General features: G+C 33.7%; 1 protein-coding gene across 5 annotated transcripts in view; it reads left to right on the forward strand.

Annotated features, from left to right (window-relative positions):
* The window catches only part of SLC4A10 (solute carrier family 4 member 10), a 307,175-nt gene that overhangs the window by 106,923 nt on the left and 180,179 nt on the right, over window positions 1–20,073 (forward strand). For 4 of the 5 annotated variants that reach the window (XM_003795138.2, XM_003795139.2, XM_023516344.1 and 1 more), the window contains exon 2: window positions 14,391–14,472. In XM_003795138.2, coding sequence (XP_003795186.1) covers window positions 14,391–14,472 — 82 coding nt within the window. Of the gene's footprint in view, window positions 1–14,390; window positions 14,473–20,073 lie in introns of those variants that run through there. The other variant, XM_023516347.1, reaches the window with a different exon arrangement.

The raw sequence follows: 20,073 nt of genomic DNA on the forward strand, positions 1-20,073 counted from the left end.
GGCCGGGCTGGATTTGAACCCGCCACCTTAGGTGTATGTGGCTGGTGCCTTAGCCACTTGAGCCACAGGCACTGAGCCAGAAATTATTGAATTCTTGAAACAGCTTTTGAATAATTTGAAATTCTAATTCCCTCCTTTCCTCCATTCTGTTAATCTTATTTGTTATCCAGATTCTGAACTCAATTTCTGACATCTCAGCCATCTGTTTATGGATATGATCTTCAATTTCATCTGCCCCATCCTTCCTTGGGGGAGTTGATTTATTCTGGTTATTCAGTTTACCAGAGTTTTTCTGCTGATTCCACCCCATGCTGAATTTGCACTGTTTGAAGGCCATCCCAAAACTGTTCAGCCAGTGGCTTCCACTGTAGAAGATGCCGGCTTCCACTCCAATGTGGTTCCCTCTCAATTGACCATCCTCTCACAGTTCTCAGACCACCGGGCCTGGGGTGCCGGGAATGCACAGCTCGGTCAGTCCTCGGGGCGCCCTGCTTGGGTGCCCGGAGTGGCAGAGCACCAGCAGCCACATAGTTCTCTGGCTGCAGGGCTGGGACAAGGCGCTTGGTCCCGCCAGGGTGAGGGGATGCTGCTCTTGGGCCTCCTCTCACTGTCCCTGCAGGCAAGTGGGGAATGGTGGACTGGCAATTCAAAATGGCAGTGAAATGTTAGTTTGATTTTTCTGCCTGGCAAGAAGGTGTTTGGAGTCTCGGCAGGGTCTCTCTAGAGGAGTAGACCCCACTTTCTGTAGCTCCTACACGTGGGTGAGATAATAAGTCCTCAGTTCACTGCTTGCCTGTAGGAAACTTACAGGAGCAGATGAAGAGAAAACAAGGAGAAAAACACAACTTTTTTGAGAGAGGAGATGGATACTTTTCCTTTGGGTTGTATTATGTACCTGTAGATTGCTTTCTAGGAGTTGCAACTTGCCTCAGCAGATGTGTCCTACAGACATCACTCTTCTCTCTCAGCTAGGCTCCTAGACTTCAACTTTGTTGGGTATTTTCTGGACTTTATCCTTTCCTCTGGACAGGAGCTTCTGTCAGAGGCTTGTACCTGTCAGCTATCTTCCATATCTAATCTTATAATAAATTCTAGTATGAACTGAAATTGTATTTTAATTTGTTTGCTTATTTGATCAATCCAACTATAACTTCATGAAAATAAAAAGTGTTATTTTTCTTTTTTAAAAATTTTGAGTGCCTGGCAAATGGTAGTCTATGAAAAAATGTTGATGCATGAGTTTTCTGTAAGTTAATTAAGAATCTGTTTTTAAAAATAAAAACTTTCGCTGATTGGTTTCATTTATTGTACCCTGGTCTTTTAAATATATTTTTAATAATGTTCATTGAAATGTTATACAACCCTTTTGTGATACTGCTAAAGTAAAAGGAAAAATTGTAGCTTGAAATCTATATGTTAGAAAACAAATAGCAATAAATATGAGATCTAACAATTAAGTTCATGACCTTGCCCCCAGTGCTTATGTTGGCAGCGCTATACAAACAACCTGATATAGTTTCAAACCTTGTATTTTAGTGTCTCACAGTTGTGTCAATGTATGAAAGTGTCCTTCTGAGTTACATTTATTGTGTTGTGTGTTTTCATGTGCTTTCACTAGAATGTGGGAGTTCGAATTAGAGCAATGAACAAACATTTGTAAATTTCCTATTAAATTTGGCCAGGGTGAAAGCAAAATCAAGGACATTTTAGTCCAAGTTTATGGGGATAATTCCATGAAGGAAATGGCAGCTTACAAATGGATTAAATATTTTTCTGAGGGGAGAGAAATCATCACTGATGAAGAGAGGTGAGGGCAGCTGTTTCTTTTACATGCTTAGTCCAGAGCTAACATACATGTATTTCCAATAGCTGATGTTTTTCTGAATAGTAGAAATCCTTACTTCTCAATTTTACACAAATTTAACTCAAATGATAGAAAGCTTTGGTTTTGTAAAGAGAATAAATAATTTATGAAACATAAGAAATTATTAATCAAGAGTACAATATACAATTGTACCTACTTTTTCCTCATGTTCCATATCAAATCTATTTCTATTTTTTCCATGTTTACAATATTTTTATTTTCTTTCTTTATATCTTGAAGTTTGAGATATTTTTGACATTTGTACAATTAAGAAAATAACTTTAGTTAAAATTGCTATTAAATGTATACGTGGCTACTCATATTTCTATTGCTTTTTTTAGTTATATAATATAACATTAGTAATCTAATAAACAATCATTGTGCTTTAAGAACAATCACTGAACCTGTTATATCTTCCTACTTTTTAAATAAATTATTAAAGCCGAATACTTTTTATAACTCATGCTCTTAACCGAGGTACAGTATCTTTTCCTACAGCTTGTTTACTTATCATTGAAGTTTATCTTCTCATATTTTATTTATCTTCTTCCTCAGTACTATTTCTAAAAATATATTGAAATTTCATTATTTATTTAATTCATAATGCCTTGCAACTATTATTTTATAATTCTTTCTCTTTTGATTTGTTTGCTTTACTTATATTAGGAAACTTCTTTTCATCTTCAATTTGCAAATTACTGAGTCTTCAAATGTAATTCATCTGTGCACATTAAAAATGCAGACATTTATTTCAGTGTAAATAATTCACATCATTGACTATTGTGTATATAGGCCAACTCAACTGTCCTAATTAAAGAGAAGGCTGAGTACTTGTAGTACTCTGATTTTGTAGATTCTTACAAAGTTGTAAAGAACAAGCCTTTATGATGGAGAAGCTAGAAATGGCTAATTGCATTTTAAAATGTATAAATCTACCTTTATTCCCTTCTATAATTGAAGCTATGTCTCCTACCAATCCATAGTATAAGATAAAAATATCAGGAATTTGTGTGGTAGAAATGGAGAAAGGTATAGCTATTTGGGATCATTATAAATGTTATCTTAGACTCGGCTAAATCATGGATAAGTACCTGAATACAGAAAAAAAAATGACTTTTACACTGAAGCAGAAAACAATTTAATGAAAAACTTTCAAGTATTTTACTACTGAAAAGTACCTAGAGGCCATAAATTTATTTTTAAACTCATTTTAATTTTAGTTGTGTTTATGTTCATCAATTTATCATCTTACCATTTCCTCTTCTATCATAGACATGTCTTCGGGGATAATTTTGTTTTCTTCTTGAAGTGTATACCTAGAAGTTCCTTTAAGAAGGGTGTTTGGTGAGAAATTCTATGTTTCTGTTTATCTAAAATATCTTCCTCCTCAATGTTATTGAAGTATAATTGACAAATAAAAATTGTATATATGCCAAGTGTACAATGTGATAACTTAATATGTGTATATATTTTATAACAATTCCCACAATCAAATTAATTGCACATGTGTATGTGGGGGGGGTTAGATCTGCTCTTTTTAACAAATTTCAAGTAAATGATACAATATTATTAACTATATTCACCATGCTGTACATAAGATCCCAGAACTTGTTCATCTTATGAGTGAAATTTCCAAAACAACAACCCTTCTACTCTCTGCTTTTATAAATTTAACTTCTTGAGATTCTACATATAAGTGAAATCACTTGGTATTTGTCTTTCTGTTTCTTGCTTATTTCACTTAGCATAATGTTCTCCAGGTTTATCTCTGTTGTTGCATATTCCTTTTTTTTTTTTGATTGAGGAATAGTCCAGTGTGCGTGTATACCACATTCTATTTTTGTTTTTTTTTTATTGAGCCAGAGTCTCTGTCACCGTGGTGACGTGCAGTGGTGTCATCATAGCTCACTGTGAGCTCAAACTCCTGGGCTCAACCAATCCTCTTGGCTTAGCCTCCCAAGTAGCTGGGACTATAGGTGCACTCCGTAACACCTGGCTAATTTTTCTAGTTTTAGCAGAGACAGTGTCTTGCTCTTGTTCAGGCTGGTCTTAATCAATCAATCCACCTCTCAGAGTGCCAGGATTACAGGTGTAATATACACTGCCTGTATATGCCATATTCTTTTTATCCATTTATCCATTGATGGACACTTAAGTTGTTTCCATATCTTGGCTATTGTAAATAATGCTGCAGTGGACATGGAATATGGATATCTCTTTGAGATACTGATTTTTATTTCCTTTGTAGATGTACATAGAAGTGTGATTGCCAAGTCATATAGTAATTTTATTTTTAATTTTCGAGGTCCTCCATATGGTTTTCCATAACGGCTATACCAATTTACATTCCCTTTAACAATGTACAAGGGTTTCCCTTTCTCCACATCCTCACCAACACTTTTTACCTCTTGTCTTTTTGATAATACCCATCCTAATAGGTATGAGTTGGTATGTCACTGTAGTTTTGATTTGCATTTACCTGATGATTAGTGATGTTGGGGACCTTTTTATATACTTGTTGGTTAGTTTTATAATCTTGGGAAAAGTGTCTACTTGGACCCTATGCCCATTTTTAAACTAGGTTATTTGGGTTTTTGCTATAGAGTGTGTGAGTTCTTTATATATTTTGGATAGTAAGCTTTTATCAAATGTATGGTTTGCAAATATATTAATTATTTCTGTAGATTGCCTTTCATTTTGCTGATTATTTCCTTTGATAGACAGATGAAGTGTCTTTCTTCAATAATAGTTTAGCTAGATATATACTTCCAGAGTAATATGTTTCTCCTCAGCATCTCAAAGATATTATTTTACAGTCTTTGGCTTCTCTTTTTGTTGGTTTTTATTCCTTTGGAAGTGATCTCTTTTTTTTTTTCTCTCTTGCTGCTTTAAAAATGTGTCATTCTACAGTTTCGCATGATAGGTATAGGTGTGAATTTTCTTTTAATTATTATTCATGATTCATTGTGATTCCTAAACTTGAGGTTTTAAGTCTTCTACCAATTCTGGAAAATTTTCACCTATTATTTAAAAATCATTCTCCTCCCTCATTCTCTCTACTCTTATTTTCTAGAACTCCAGTTAAGAATATGTTATTCTACATTTTAAAATTTATTTTTAACTTTTAATATTTTTTCATTCTGTGCTGTGTTCTGTGTGATTTCTTCAGATCTTTATCCTGGTTCTCTAATTCTTAGATTGTCCATCCACTTAACTATTTTACCCATCCATGGGGTTTTTCATTTTAAGAATCTCTCTCTCACACACACACACACAATTTCTTAAAGTTATAGATTTTCCACATTGGGATTTTTAATAATCCTACTTTTGGTTTGGGGAGAAGTGTTCTTTCCAGGCATTGGGATTATAAGAACAACAAATTCAGTAGCTTGATAGTTTGGTAGCAAGTCATTCTTGCTCTGGGTCCTCTTCATGTCTTTCATACTTATTCTAATAGGGTCTTGTTTGGATACTTAAGATCCAGCTACCATTTTACCCTCTCATCAGCCTAACAAAGATCAATTTTCTTTTATAAATCAGTTCATGTGGCTCTTAATAGAGTCTTTATTGACTTTCTCAGAGAGAAATAGTAACCTTTATGTGTTGAGTGTCACTTCTATGTATTTCTTTCAAAATACCATTATACTATTGTACTTACTTGATGTAACTGCTTCAGGGAAAGAAACAATATCTTACTGATTTTAGTGGCCTCTATGATACAGATAATAATATAACAAAAAATTATTGCGAGCTTACTGCTTGCCAGGAAAATGCATAAACTTTATGTGTACTAATAAGTAACTCAAGACAAAGAGAGATTATATAAAATGCGCAAAGTCACACATCTAGGAATTCACTGAAACAAAACTTGTAACTAGCCAGATGTTATGTAGTGCCACATACAAACTCTTAGTGTCTCTCCAACGTTGCCTTTTTTGATAATCTTCAGAATGGGAGAGTTAGCAGCAAATAAATAGGTCATATCAGCAAGAAGTTGGGCTTGTACACTAAACAAACCATGAGGGCTGTGGCAGATGCTTAGGGAAGGACACAGCGGGACAAATATAGGAAAGCCTGCAAGACAGATGGAAACTTGTGGTGGGGCATTTATGAGCAAGCAACACGAAGAGAATAAAGACAGCATGAGGCATCAAGAAGGAAATCTAGCAGCAATTAATATCATGTTCTGGGTACAAAATTGGATTCCTAGGCAGAACTGAGGCTTCAGAAGGACTCTTAAGAACAAGTCAGAAATAAGCCCAGAAGTAAAGAAAACTTGTAGGCAAATAATGCTAGTATCACTATCTGTAAAATACTTTTGTCTAAATAAAATTATTATTAACTTCTCAAACACCTTTTACCCTTAAACTGCCAGATGTCAGGCACAGTAGAAGTGACAGTATTCTTTAGGTCCCCATAGCAGTCACAGGTATTATATAAAACTGTATGTTGTGATGAACTTAATCCTGAGCCAGAAGATGCTCCAGCACTAAATGACTTTCAACCCTGAATCTGATCCTGGATTATTTCATTTCAACAGACCAGAGCCTCCCTGACCTATCTATGTGGTCCCCTAACTTGTATTCAGTTTGGCATGGGTGGAGTTTTCCAAGTAAATGAGATGAGAAAAAAAGAGATTTTTATGTGATGATTTAGTTCATGCCTTCTTAACACTATTCCTACAATAGCAGATTTTACTCTCTAATTCTTATTCTCAGTTCTATTTTTTTCTTGTATGTGTAAAGATGAAATAACACATTTACTTTGCATGAGTAAATGAAACCTAATTTGGTTGGTATGCCAACTTCCCAATTAGATACTTTAGAAGGAAACTCAAATGCTTCTTTAATAAAAATACATAGGAAAGAGAAAGTGATTTAATGGGCTACCTGAGAAGAAACATAGACTTAACTCATATTCTCATGAGATAGTGTAGTCTATATCACAGAATAGATACCAGATTCTAAACTTCTAATTTCACAGTAGTATGCTAATAAAAAGAGATAGGTTCATTTTATGGAACTATAATATATTCAGTGAAACTAGAATTTAGACTTGACTTATGCTTAGTTTTCAGTTCATCTAGTATTTATTGAAATCTTTTAACATTTCAGTTTCTTAAATGATTTTAAAACATATATTCCTATTTAAAACACCATAATACAGTTAGAGGTTAAGAAGTCAAGCCTTTTATATTTGTATTTTACTTCCATTACATGGTAATGAAAAAATGGAATGATTCTAGAGTAAATAATGAATGAATCTGTTGAATATTATTATTGAACCTAAACGCTAATGTTCAATTTTCTTTTCTTTTTTCTTTTTTTTATTAAATCATAGCTGTGTACATTAATGCAGCCATGGGGTACAGTGTGGTGTTTTCATATAAAATTTGAAGTACTCTCACCAAACTGGTTAATGTAGCCTTCATGTCATTTTTTTAGTTATTGAGTTAAGACATTCATACTCTGCTTTTAGAAAGATTCACTTGTACCCTTATAAGATAAACCATAGAAGTGACACCACCAATCACCCTCCCTCCACCCATCCACCCTCCTCCCCTGTTCAATTTTCTTAATTTCATAATTTAAAAGTAATGAAATGGATAAGAAAACCAGTACGTTAAAATCAAACATCTATTTTTTAAATAAAACAGTAGCAAAGAATTACTAAAGCTAAATATGAAAATATTGAAAATGTTAAAGTCTGTACAATACGTGTCTTAACATAGTGAAATGAGTAAAATCAACCATAGTGATTTGTGATATATTTTAACATTAATGACAATTGAAAAGTTTGGAGGCTTTGGAAATTATAAACACTTAATCAACTAGTCCTTAGGTCATGTTTATAAAAACGTACATGTCCACGTATTTCTGTTGCTCCTTAAGTTAATATTAAAAAATGCTTTGTTCATATTAAGTTATATACTAATCCATAGGTTGAGAGATACCATGCATTCCTTAAGTTGTGAGGAATATTTTTTGAAAGTGTTCTGTACTTACTTATTAGTCATTCTTGATCACTTCCTTTTACACATCTAGAAGTTTATTCTAAGCCCTCTTTTTCATATCTGACAGAAATTAAAATCTTTATGAGTTAATCATGTTATTGATAGTTCTTTGATAACCCAGAGTCTCTCCACCAGTTTTTACTCTACCCTTCATTGAGCAATATTTTTTTTTTTGGTAGGTATTTCTTAGTCAAAGGCATGTATATAAGTTGTCATTTCAATTATGTGCCCATTTCCACACAATTTGAAGTCATGGATTTTTAGTCATTAAAATAAATGTGACATATATATATGTACACACACATGTCACATACATATGTGTGTGTTTAGGTCAGAAAAAGAAATAGATGGTTATTCAAAAGGGGTCATAAAAAGAGTTTAATGAAAGGACTGCTTATAAAGGTGTGGGCCAGATAAAAGGAAATCAAATAGGGTTAGTGAAATCCTGAAGACCAGTAGCAGCAGGACTCTGTTGCTACCCCAGGCCTAAAGGAGCAAGATGTGAGAGCAGTTAATGAAATCTAGCAAGAGCTGTAATAGACATATGACAAGAGCTTTGGTCTTCGATAGGAGAACATAGCCACTGACAAACTTTAGCCCAATAGGACATGTGTCTCTTTCCTCCAGCCTCCATTCCTCAGCCATCATCTCTCATTGGCTGAATTCAGTCAGAAGCTAGATGGCAAGGAACCTGGTGATTTCAGTCCAAACAACCGGATGAAGAGTAGAAAGTGGATCTGTAAGGGTTAGTAGAGAATATAGCACACCGTATCATGCTAATATCTAATAGAAAAGCAAAAAACTGGTTGCTTTAAAAAATTGATGTGATAAATAATGCAGGGTGAAAGGACCCCTTATGGAGGAGAATTTAGACGATATGGCAGAATTGCAAATTTATCTAATCTTTTGACAAGGAAATCCCACTTCTAGGAATCTATCTCAAAATTTAAACTGGCAAAAACACAAAATGATAAATGTACAAGTATATCCATTGCCAATAATTGAGGAAATGGAGGCAAATGAAATATCTGTCAATAGGGGACTGGTGGAGTGAATTATGGGTCATGCATACAATGGAATATTATTCAGCTACAGAAATGAATAAGAATGATCTTGATATGCTTATGTAAAGTAACTTCCAACACTTATTATTAAGAAAAACAAGGAACAGAAAACTGTTTCTAGTATGTTTAAGAAAGAGGAGTATATGAATATATAAATATAATTGCTTAGATTACCAAGTGGTAATAATGGAGGGATAAATTAAAAATCAATAAAAGTGGTGATTTATAAGGAGAAGAAATGAACAGGGTAGAAGAACAGGAATATAAATAGTTGTAGGGAAGAAAGAATTCTAAATTTAAAATAACTGCAATGTCCTCTATTAATTCATTTGAGGATGCAAAGATAATTGCTAAAATGATTGCATAGTGGATATGAAAAAAATTGAATTTTCCTATTCATGTATTATTGTTATATTCATTTTATAAAACTGGAAAAATTATATCTCATTGAAGACCATAGACAAGAATTGTGGTAAATCAGAATAATGCATTTTTCATGTGTTCATAAAGCTTAATGATATTCATAAACAATTCTAGAAGAAATAGTTAATATTTTGGGGAACATTTTAATAATTAAGTGACTCATCTTATTTGCTCTTGTGTGAGATAATACACTGTTTTAAGAATACTATAGATGTGACAGCTAAGGTACAAAATCTCTTTTCTGCTGTTGCTCTCTAATACTCGTTCAGTAAAAGATAACAACAATAAAAATCCTTCCTTTTAAAAACATTTTTGGAGGTGGAGAGGTTCCCAATTTACATTTGTATATATTTGGATTCAAAATACAGATGTCTTACTGTTCAGAAGTCATCAAATTGCAGAGAATCACAGAATGCCTATTGTTGTGCCAGTTACAAGAGTTTGTCTTTAAAATGGCAATCTAAGCAATTATATTTATACAAATTCTGTTTGTTTACAATCAGGGTATAACTAGTGCAAGCATGTATATAGTCTTTGTTCTTCCTTTAGAAGGCATAGGGGATATGTGCTTTAGTGAGACTAGAGGAAGAACAAACCATTTTACTTTTGATGAAAGAAAAAAAAACTCAAAATAATTAAGCAAAGGGTATGACTTATGCAATTATAAATCTTAAACTTAGCATAACTCAAACTTCAAAAATTGAAAAATATTAACTTGAAAGTTATAAATTATAGTTTCTACATTCAGTTAACAAACAGACTATGTAAATAGACTTAAGATGTGATTTCTATATGGATTGGGTACTGTTACTCTGTTCCAGGGCCTTAGTCTTTACCAACGTTTTGCAAGTTGCAGATGGTAAGCCATTATTAAGTTCTGAAATAAATGTAATAGATAGTGACTAGTATTCTTAAATTAAACAGAATATCCTAGAATAGAATATATGAGAGTGCATTGTATAGTAAGGGTAAATATTGGTTTGTGAAACTTTTGTTTGATTACATATGTGTGGAACACTGTTGGAATGAGATACAATGAATATGTGACTGTGTTGTTTTTCATGTCTTAAAAATTTTTTAAACATTGTGGTAACTACCTACTGGAATTAGTCATCATACAGCTTTTGACTTGATTTTGTAGGAAGGGTAAATTGTATTGAGGGGCAATGTAATATATTCATGCTTTCTTCACTACACAATGCTAATGTGTGTTCCTAAGTGAGTAAATACACATGGAAATCAGCATGAATTAATGTGTCTGATGTTCAACAAATCTAGAAAGTAACTCAGTACAAAATGAAATGAAATTTATCTTACTGGTATACTTGGGGTAACCGCAAGTTCTGGTACCCAAGGCTGTACATTCTTCTGCATTCGTCTCATCACACCCAATACTTGCTGTTGGTACTAAGGGGGACAGATAATAGTGTATTGAACAATATTGACATAACCTTTTGTACTATAGTCAAAATAGAGAATTTTCATTATATATATTAGCATTAATTTGTATCTTGGGAATTTTCATCCTAAGAGACTATATATTTAATGTTTCCATGGAACATCCAGTGAGTATTTAAAGGGGATAATGTGTATCATGCTGAAGAAAGAAATATTTATATTTAATTATATTTATATTCTTTTATTTTCTCTTTTGAAGAAACATGAAAATTAAGTCATTTCTACGTGTATAGCAGTTAACTTTTAATATTTCTTATTTAGATTCCACTTCTACTTCTGCTGCAAAATTTCACTTTATCTCGGTATCTTTCCATTAACTATTCAAAGGAATTATCTTTTGTTCAAGGATAGAATACAAGCTTTGTATAAATAAAGAGAAAAACCATTTTTATAAGTTAAAAATTGATTCATGTCCTTGAAATAAAAAGTAAATGTTTTACTGTATAGCAGAAAATACCTTTTCTATAAACCTATTCATTTTGCAGTTGTTGCCACTGCAAGATATTAGTCTAATAGTGCCCTTTCTGACCTCTGAATACAGAAGCATGACTTAGCTGTGGCATTCTGCCTGACGGCACCCTGGAAGGCAAATGCACTTTTCAACGTGACATATATTTAAGTATGTTTTACACAAATTGTAAGGTTGATTTGTAAATGCATCAATAACAAGATTCTAAATAGGCTGAAACTTCCATTTGTTTGGTTTATGAAAATTATATAAATTCAATTTTAGTATTTTTCAAACCAATAGTTATTTCTTTTTTATTGCATTGTGGTTTATTCTACTCTATACTTAAAAAAAATTCAAAACGTTAAGGGAATACAGGTGTTCATGGTTACATGGATTGCTTTTGTAATGCTTGAAACACAGCTATAAATGTGCCCATCACTTAAATAGTGTTCACTGTACCTGTTAGGGAAGTTTTCAACCCTTCTCCCCTCTTCCTTCATCCTTGCTTGATTTCTGCTGAGTTTGTGCCCTCTGTGCACTTGTGTGCTCACTGGATAGTTCCAAGTGAATGTAAATACATGTGATGTTTGTTTTTCCATTATTTAGATGCTTCACCTAGGATAATGGTCTCCAGTTCCTTCCAAATTATTATAAAGGGCATTATTCATTTTTTCCCTATGGTTGCATAGTAATCCACGGTGGACATATACCACATTTTGCTAATCTACTTATGAATTGATGAGCACTTGGTTTAGTAGTGCATATTTGAAGTTGTAATTGTGCTGCAAGAAACATTCAAGTTCACATGTCTTTTTGATCAAATGACTTCTTTTCCCTTCATTAAATAACGAGTAATGGGATTGTTGGATGAAATTTTAGGTATACTTTTAAGTTCTTTGAAGAATCTACATACTCTTTTCCATGGAGGTTGTACTAATTTGCAGTCCCATCAATAATTCATAAGTATTCTTTTCTCTCTGCATTCATGCCAGCATCTATTATTTTTGGACATTTTGTTAAAAGCCATCCTGTAAATGGTAAAGTGATCATTATATGGTTTATATTGTATTTCCCTGATGATTAGTGACATTAAAACTTTTTCATATGTTTATTGGCCATTTATCTATTTTCTTTTGAAAAGCTTCTTTCATGTCTTTTGCAAACTTTTTAATGGGGTTGTTTTTTTCTTGCTGATTTATTTAAGCTCTTTGTAGATTATGGATATTAGCCCTTTATTTGATATATAGTTTGCAAATATTTTCTCACATTCTGTAGGTTGTCTATTTGCTCTATTGATTATTTTCTTAGCTGTGCAGAATATTTTTAATTCAATTAAGCCTCCTTTATTTACTTTTGTTGTTGCTATAACTGCCATTGGGGTCTTAGTCATAAATTCTTTGCCTAGACTAATATCTAGAAGAGATTTTACCTACATTTTCTTCTAGAATTCTCATGGTTTATGCCTTAATGTAAGGCTTTTCTCCATCTTGAATTAATTTTTGTGAGTGGTGAGAGAAATGGATCCTATTTCATTTTTCCTCATGTGGCTAAGTTTCCCAGCACCTTTTGTTGAATAGGGCTCCTTTTCCCCAGTGCATATTGTTGTCTGCTATGTCAAAGATCACTTGGCTGTATGTGGATGGTTTTATATCTGTGTTCTCTGTTCTGCTTCATTGGTCTATGTCTCTATTTTTGTGCCAATACCATGCTGCTTGGCTACTATAGCCTTGTAGTATAGTTTGAATCTGGTAATGTGATGTCTCCTGATTTGTTCACAGCCAAATTCTACAAGACTTATAAGGGAGAGGGTTACCCATACTACAGAAATTATTCCACAATAATGAAAGGGAGGGAATCCTTCTCAACTCATTCTATGAAGTCATTATCACTTTGATGCCAAAGCTAGGGAGGACACAATAAGAAAATAAAAATATAGACCAATATTGCTTATGAGTAAAATACTAAGACCAAATTCAACAGCACATCAAAAAAAAAAAATCTACCTGACCCAGCGTGGTTCAAAATATAGAAAAAAAAATGTGTTTCATAATATAAACAGAAGCAAAAACAAAGATCATATGATCATCTCATTTTCTCACACTTTAGGCACCTGACTATAGCATCTCTTTAGTGTTTTAACACTGTTTATTCCAACATCATAAATAGTTAAGAAATCAGTTAACCATACATTTCCCACCTCATTTAGTCTAATATCTAAGTTCTGGAAGACTTTTCTAGGAGATTAGTAAACTAATCAGAAATGATAATTGGAATGATAATGTCCAAGAATGATGCAACTTGATATTCTTTTTCTTGTAGGAGTATAAATTGCCATTCACAACTGGACAAAAATTGCAAATATACTAGTTTATGTTTTGATTCATTTAATATTTTGCATTTTGTCCATTTCTGCATAGCCAAAATGGATTGATTATGCTCAACCTTGCCCCCATTATTTTATTGAGTACTAAATTACTGAGTATATTGTTTTGAGCATGTATACAATGTTCAGAAAACATAGCTTCTGTAAAAATATATGTAGAAACTAAATTAAAGTTTAAAGCACACGTTTAGCTTGAATAAAATGCATCATACTGAAGCAAAGTAATTAGAGTTGTCATTTACCTAATAATTGCTGCTAATTGCTTTCAAGGGATTAGATACTCCAACCCATTTTTAATGGCAGTGGAATTATTTCACCCTGCCATATCATTATTAGTGTTAATACTAATGATTTTCATATTTTCCTTATATAGTTCAAGATGTCATCTTGTTAACAAGAATTCTTTATCAGGGATAAAAATGTATGTTGCTAAATTGACAGGATAACCATTTGTTTTCTATTTTTTATCTCACTAAAAAATGATGCCAACTGCACTGTTTGACTACTTTCAGTGTCAGGGGAAACCAAATAAAATTCCTTCTCTGAATATATGGTCAAATTTATTTTACTTTCCTTTTAAAATCAACACTTGATAGTTAATTAGACTACTGAGGCACATGTAGATTTAACTGACTGAATTAAGTCCCAAAATATTGGCTCGTGGTGAGGTATATTTTTTGACATTAGGAGAATATATGTATTATCATTTATTCTTCTTTCTCCTTATTCTACAGAGAAATGATGAGGAGGCCGTTGTGGATAGAGGTGGAACTCGTTCTATTCTCAAAACACACTTTGAGAAAGAAGATTTAGAAGGTAAGACATTTTTTATTGTTGTTGTTGTTGGGATAGCTATTGGTGGGCTTTCCAAAAGTATTTTGAAGAGAAATGTGAGGTCTGTCATGTAATGTAGAAAATTGTGGAAGTTGATAAAAGAGTAATTAATAATAATGCATTGGTGGTGGAGGGGGATATAGCTGATTGTTTCAGTATAGTCAGGAAAGCCAGTAATCAGAGCTGCAAACAATGAGCAATACAAAAACATCTAAAAGACATCTAGTGAACTCCTCTTATACAGGCACTGTGTTGTGTGCTGGACTTTCAATAATCTTTGCTTTAAGGAATTGTGATCAATTGGGAAATGAAAATGTGGTGACAAAGCAGCATATTAAGTTCTATACGTAGTATGAGAGGTGGGTATAGGACAGGAGGAGGATCTAACTGGCCTATGTTGTCAGAGTAAGCTGTCACTGGAAGAGAGTTAAGGACAATTGAAATTCTTGTTTTACTTGTATATGTGTGTGTTATTTATATGTGACAGATGGAGGAGTAGCTAATTCAACTAGTATGATCAAATGGTTAACTGGTAATGTTTCTGCGCTTCAGTTCTCTTAATTGTTAAAATAAGGATAGCAACAGAATATATTTCCTAAAACTTGTATGAGAATTAAGGGAAAGGTGCTCAGAATAGAGTTCTCATAAGAGTTAAGTAAGTATTGACAATTATTGTTATAACTCAACTTAATGTACTCACAGCATTAGTCTGTTTTTATTTCTTAACCAGAAATTATTCCTAGTGAAATATGAGGCATATAGTATTTGCCATCTTTTGACTGAAAAGTGAAACTGAGGTGATCCTAAGAACGAGTAATCAGAGAAATCCCCTAATAAACCACTGAGCTGAGACGTATAGGTTTTTTTCACTTTAAGCATTATAATGTAGCCATTTAAATTTCAATTAAATTCATTGTTCTTAGATCTTATCTTTTGCCACGTAACAGGAGAGTCACTGTAATATTTAGAGTCGACTTTCAACAACTCTTCCTGTTCTGTGCCTGACATTTTGCTTGGTACCCAGAAAATGTCTAGGCCAGAGAAAGTTATACTCATTGGGTTAACGTAGTGATTTATATCGAAGTGAGCCAAACCTTGAAAAATCTAAACTCATAATGGATAATATAAAAATAATTTCTCTTTGTGTGAAATTTCATTAGATTACATTTTTTTCAATAGTATATTTGCCTTCCTCCTTACATCATGCCGTGGCAAGCTGTTCTTATATTCACTAAACACACACCAAAAGCCCCAGAAAGCAAGAAGTGAGTCTAGAAATATACTCAATTCCAGAGAAAAGCCATCTTGTTTAAAGATTATGATGCATACTGTATACAGGTAATTGGAAGTTAACAATTACTAATTTATAAATACTTATAGTAAAATGCTAAATGGTTCTTTTATAAGGACCAAAAACAAAATTTACTATGATCAGTTTAATTATTATATCTGCATACATTACATATATTTTCCTTTGCTGAGCATAGTTAGGGAATACAGGTGACAGCGTACATGCTTATTAAAAGTCATTTCTGATTGGTAGAATGCAATTGAGTTAACCAGATTTTGTTCTATTTATTGATGTCAGTAGTGGATATTCTAATTCCACAAGCTGATAATTGTGGCTAAGTCACTAGTAATTGAAATTAACTATAGAATGCACAGGTGATATACATTTTATAATTTTAAAGGAAAATAGGAATAAACTTTATTTTGACTTTCTAATATTTGTTCTGTCCCTTGACCACACTAAACAGATAAGCAATCTACCATTTGAAAATGCTGTGGAGGGTTCTGGTGTGATATTTCTTCTTCTGTATATTCTGCACTGTGTCTTTCCCAAGTACACAATGATTTAATAGATCTGTTAGTGGTTCTGGACTGATACCCAGAATTAGAAAATAACATAAGAGTGATATAATGGGTGTCATGGTTGAAGAAGAATCAGCTGGCAACAGGAATCTATCAAGTGAGTGAGTGAGAGGGCCCAGTGAGAAGGTGGCATTACTGAGGTAATGGCCGTGGTAATTCTTCTTCTGTTGTGTACTACTGTAACAGAATACCACAAATTAGATAATTTATAAAGTAAATAAATTTATTTCTCATAGTTCTGGAGACTGGGCAGTACAAGATCAAGGGGCCCGTGTAAGTCAAGGACCATTGTGCTGTGTCATCCCGTGGTGGTAGGAGGAAGGATGAGAGAGCGTGACAGAAGTGGAACAATGGAATGCAGAGCCTCGAGCCCCCCCATAATCCACATTAATCCATTCATGAGAGTGGGGCCCTCACCACCTTAATACCACCCTTTAGCCCGAAGTCCCAATGCTGTTACATTGAGGATTAAGTTCCTGATTCCTGCTTCTCAAGGGACAAATGCAAACCATAGCACCTTCCTTTTGTGCAATTAAAGGAAAAGAGAAGAACTACTTTTTAAAAGCTTCATTAGTAATATAGATAGTGCACAATAAATATTTTAAATGAAATAGAGTTAGGAATTGCTATTGTAGACAAACATATTTTTAACATATAAATCCTTCAATTAAGATTTTAAATTAGAAAATTAGTGTTTCTCAGGATTTATGCATATATACTAAGCTAATAAAATTACCAGTATAACTTAACATCCTTAGTACAGCTTGTAGAAATGCCAGGTGGTTAAAAATATCTATAAAATCTCAGGTGCAATATATTTAATGGAAAAATGATCACCTGCTCAATAACAACAGCTTGATGTAATATATTAATTTATTCATGTTTATTATGTATTCTGATGAATATGTCAATTGTTTAATTCTCACCCTCCAAACTTATTTCTTTTTGTTGTACGTACTCTTTTACCATTTTTATGTCTTCAACTACTACCTAAAATCAAAAGAATACAAGTTTATTAGATTCTGTTCACCTTCTATTTTTGTACATGGTGTAAACACTTTGACTCTGTCTCAGGGGTCTCTTCTCCTCCCCTCCCTTGCATTCTCACTGCCTCTGCCCTGGTTCTTTCTCTCTTCTGTGTACGGTGGCTTTTTAGTAATCCAACCTCCTTCATGTTACCACAGTGTTCTTTCTAAGCCTACCTCTGATTTCTTATGGTAAAACATAGTAAAGGGCATTGAATCTCTATCATTAGATAACCTCAGGATTCTCACTAGAGCAAAAATTGTAGAGTTTAACCATTTCCTTTTTTGATCTCTCATGTCAATGTGAGATTGGTACTACCAAAAGTATAAAATTACAAAAGGAGAGAGATATTAATACCCTTACAATTATTTTACTTGCTCTATAATACATGGGTTGTGGATAGTGTTGCTATATACAACACAGGATGCCAAGTTAAATTTGAATTTTAGATAAACAATAAGTAACTTTTTAGTAGAAGTATGTCCTGTGCAGTATTTTTATTTATTGTTTTTTATTTGCTAAATCTGGAAATGCTGGTAATGGATGGCACATGAACTACCAACATTCTCCGGAAGGATTGAGGCATTTATTTCCTCACTTGCCAGAGGTGCTACCTGCTGAGGACGCACATTTAAATTACTACCATCAACTGAACTGGGGCTGCCTAAGCTGTGGCATGCTAATTCAATGAATTATCAGTGAAGGAGTATAGAAGCCTGGCCTTTTTGCTTCAATGTGGGGCAATTCTGAGGGGTTGTCCCAGCTTCACAGTTCCCTGTGGAATTGACTGAGGCTTCTATTGCGACTGCACCCTGTACCAAGTCCTGCTTCCCATAATCTTTCACAGATGTTATTGCTGGCAATTCTCTTTAACAAATTCCCTAACCATAAATCTCTAAGAGCATGTTTCTGGGGAACTTATCACTCCTCTGACCTCTATATAGTGCCAGTAGACAAACTTTGTAGTCAGCGGAGCCCTCACATTGTTTATTTCACCTGTGGGGTGAAAAACTAGTGGGTTAGAAGACTCTGAAACTTAATGAAAATCAGTCTTGTATCAGAAGGGGAATGGCAGGGATTAGTACCCCCTTTAAAGACCTAGAGTATGCATCAGTCTGGCCACAGAAGAATCTTGTCAAATCCTGGTGTTTCACAGTGGGCTACCTCAAACTCAACCTAAGTGGTAGCACCAATTACAACTGCTGTCTCAGATGTAGAATCTTTGCTGAAGCAGATGAACATGATCTCAACCATGGTGTGCAGCCACTGATCTGGAAAATCCATTATTTTTCCTATTACTATCAAAAAAGAGTATCACAAGTAGTTAACATTCCAGTAGAAAGTACAACGGTATCCATTTATAGTTTTGTTTTGGCACGGTGTCAACTGTCCCTACCTTCTGTCATAATAGAGTCCAAACAGATTTGCGCTGAGTGGATGTTCTGCATAACATCATATTTGTTCACTCTACTGACTGAAAGAACAAGAAATAGCAAGTATGTTTGAAGTCTTGGTAAGACAGACACATTTTAGAGCCTGTTTCCCAGTGAATCTGATTAAAACACCACATGAAAGTTGGGCAGAGTGCCACACTATACCGAGTCCAGGGTGGATGGATAGATAGATTGGGTCAGTTTTCACAAGGACTCAATAAAAATAACCCAGAGTCCCTTTAGGTCCCTTTATTCACTTCAGTTCTCTCTTCATTGTTTACTCTTGTCCTGTCTGATTTTCCTCAGAATGGATAACTGTGTTTCTAAAAAACTTAATATTTTATTTTTTCAGGTATTACTGGTTGTATCTTTTTGCAGGCATAGCAGTTAGTCAATGAAGGAAGGCACTAAAACAATCTAAGTTCAGATAATTAAGTTCACAAACTCATCATAGAAAAAGTGCTGCATACTTTATAACTGACTATCCCTGTGGTCACTTTAGAAGTACTCCCCTTGGCAAGCTATGCATCAATACCAGTGTCTAGTCCACCCTTCAGTCCACATTTTCTAGGATGAATTCACAACCTTGTCAGACTTAGTATTGTAACAGCTCTGATGGCCATTTAGAAAAAAGAGTTCCAAAATTGCTTTGAAGGGTGGACGAGGCACTGGTGGTATTGGTGCATAATTTCCCAAGAGAAGTGATATTCAGCAATGAGTCATGTAGCACTTTTCTTAGCATGAGTTCATGGACTTGTCTGACCTTGTATGTCCTATTAATGAATTAGGAGATCATAGAATAAAATTCAATAGCCAAATATGATATTATCATTTTAGCCATTTTGACTGATCAATTTTTAATGAAGACAATAGTGTCAAAAAACCTGATAACTTTAAAAAATGTTTAAATTTTTTCTAAAAAATGTTTTTTCTGTTGGTAAAACATGCAGACTGTAAAATTTGCCATCAATACAATTCAGCAATGTCAAGTATAGTCACATTATTGTGCAACCTATGTCCGGAACTTTTTCATCTTATAAAACTGAAATTCTATAGACAAAAACAATTCCTTTTCCCCCTCTGTCTCTGGTAGTAGCCCCTGGAAACTATCATTCTGACCTTTGTTTCTATGAATTTGGCTACTTTAGATACCTAATACAAGTGGAATGACATAGTATTCCTCTTTTCGTAACATATATTTTACTTAGCATAATGTCCTCAAATTTTAGCCATACTGTAGCATATATCAGAT

Source organism: Otolemur garnettii, unplaced genomic scaffold (assembly GCF_000181295.1).
Source record: "Otolemur garnettii isolate 467f Iridium unplaced genomic scaffold, OtoGar3 scaffold00090, whole genome shotgun sequence".
NCBI lineage: Eukaryota > Metazoa > Chordata > Mammalia > Primates > Galagidae > Otolemur > Otolemur garnettii.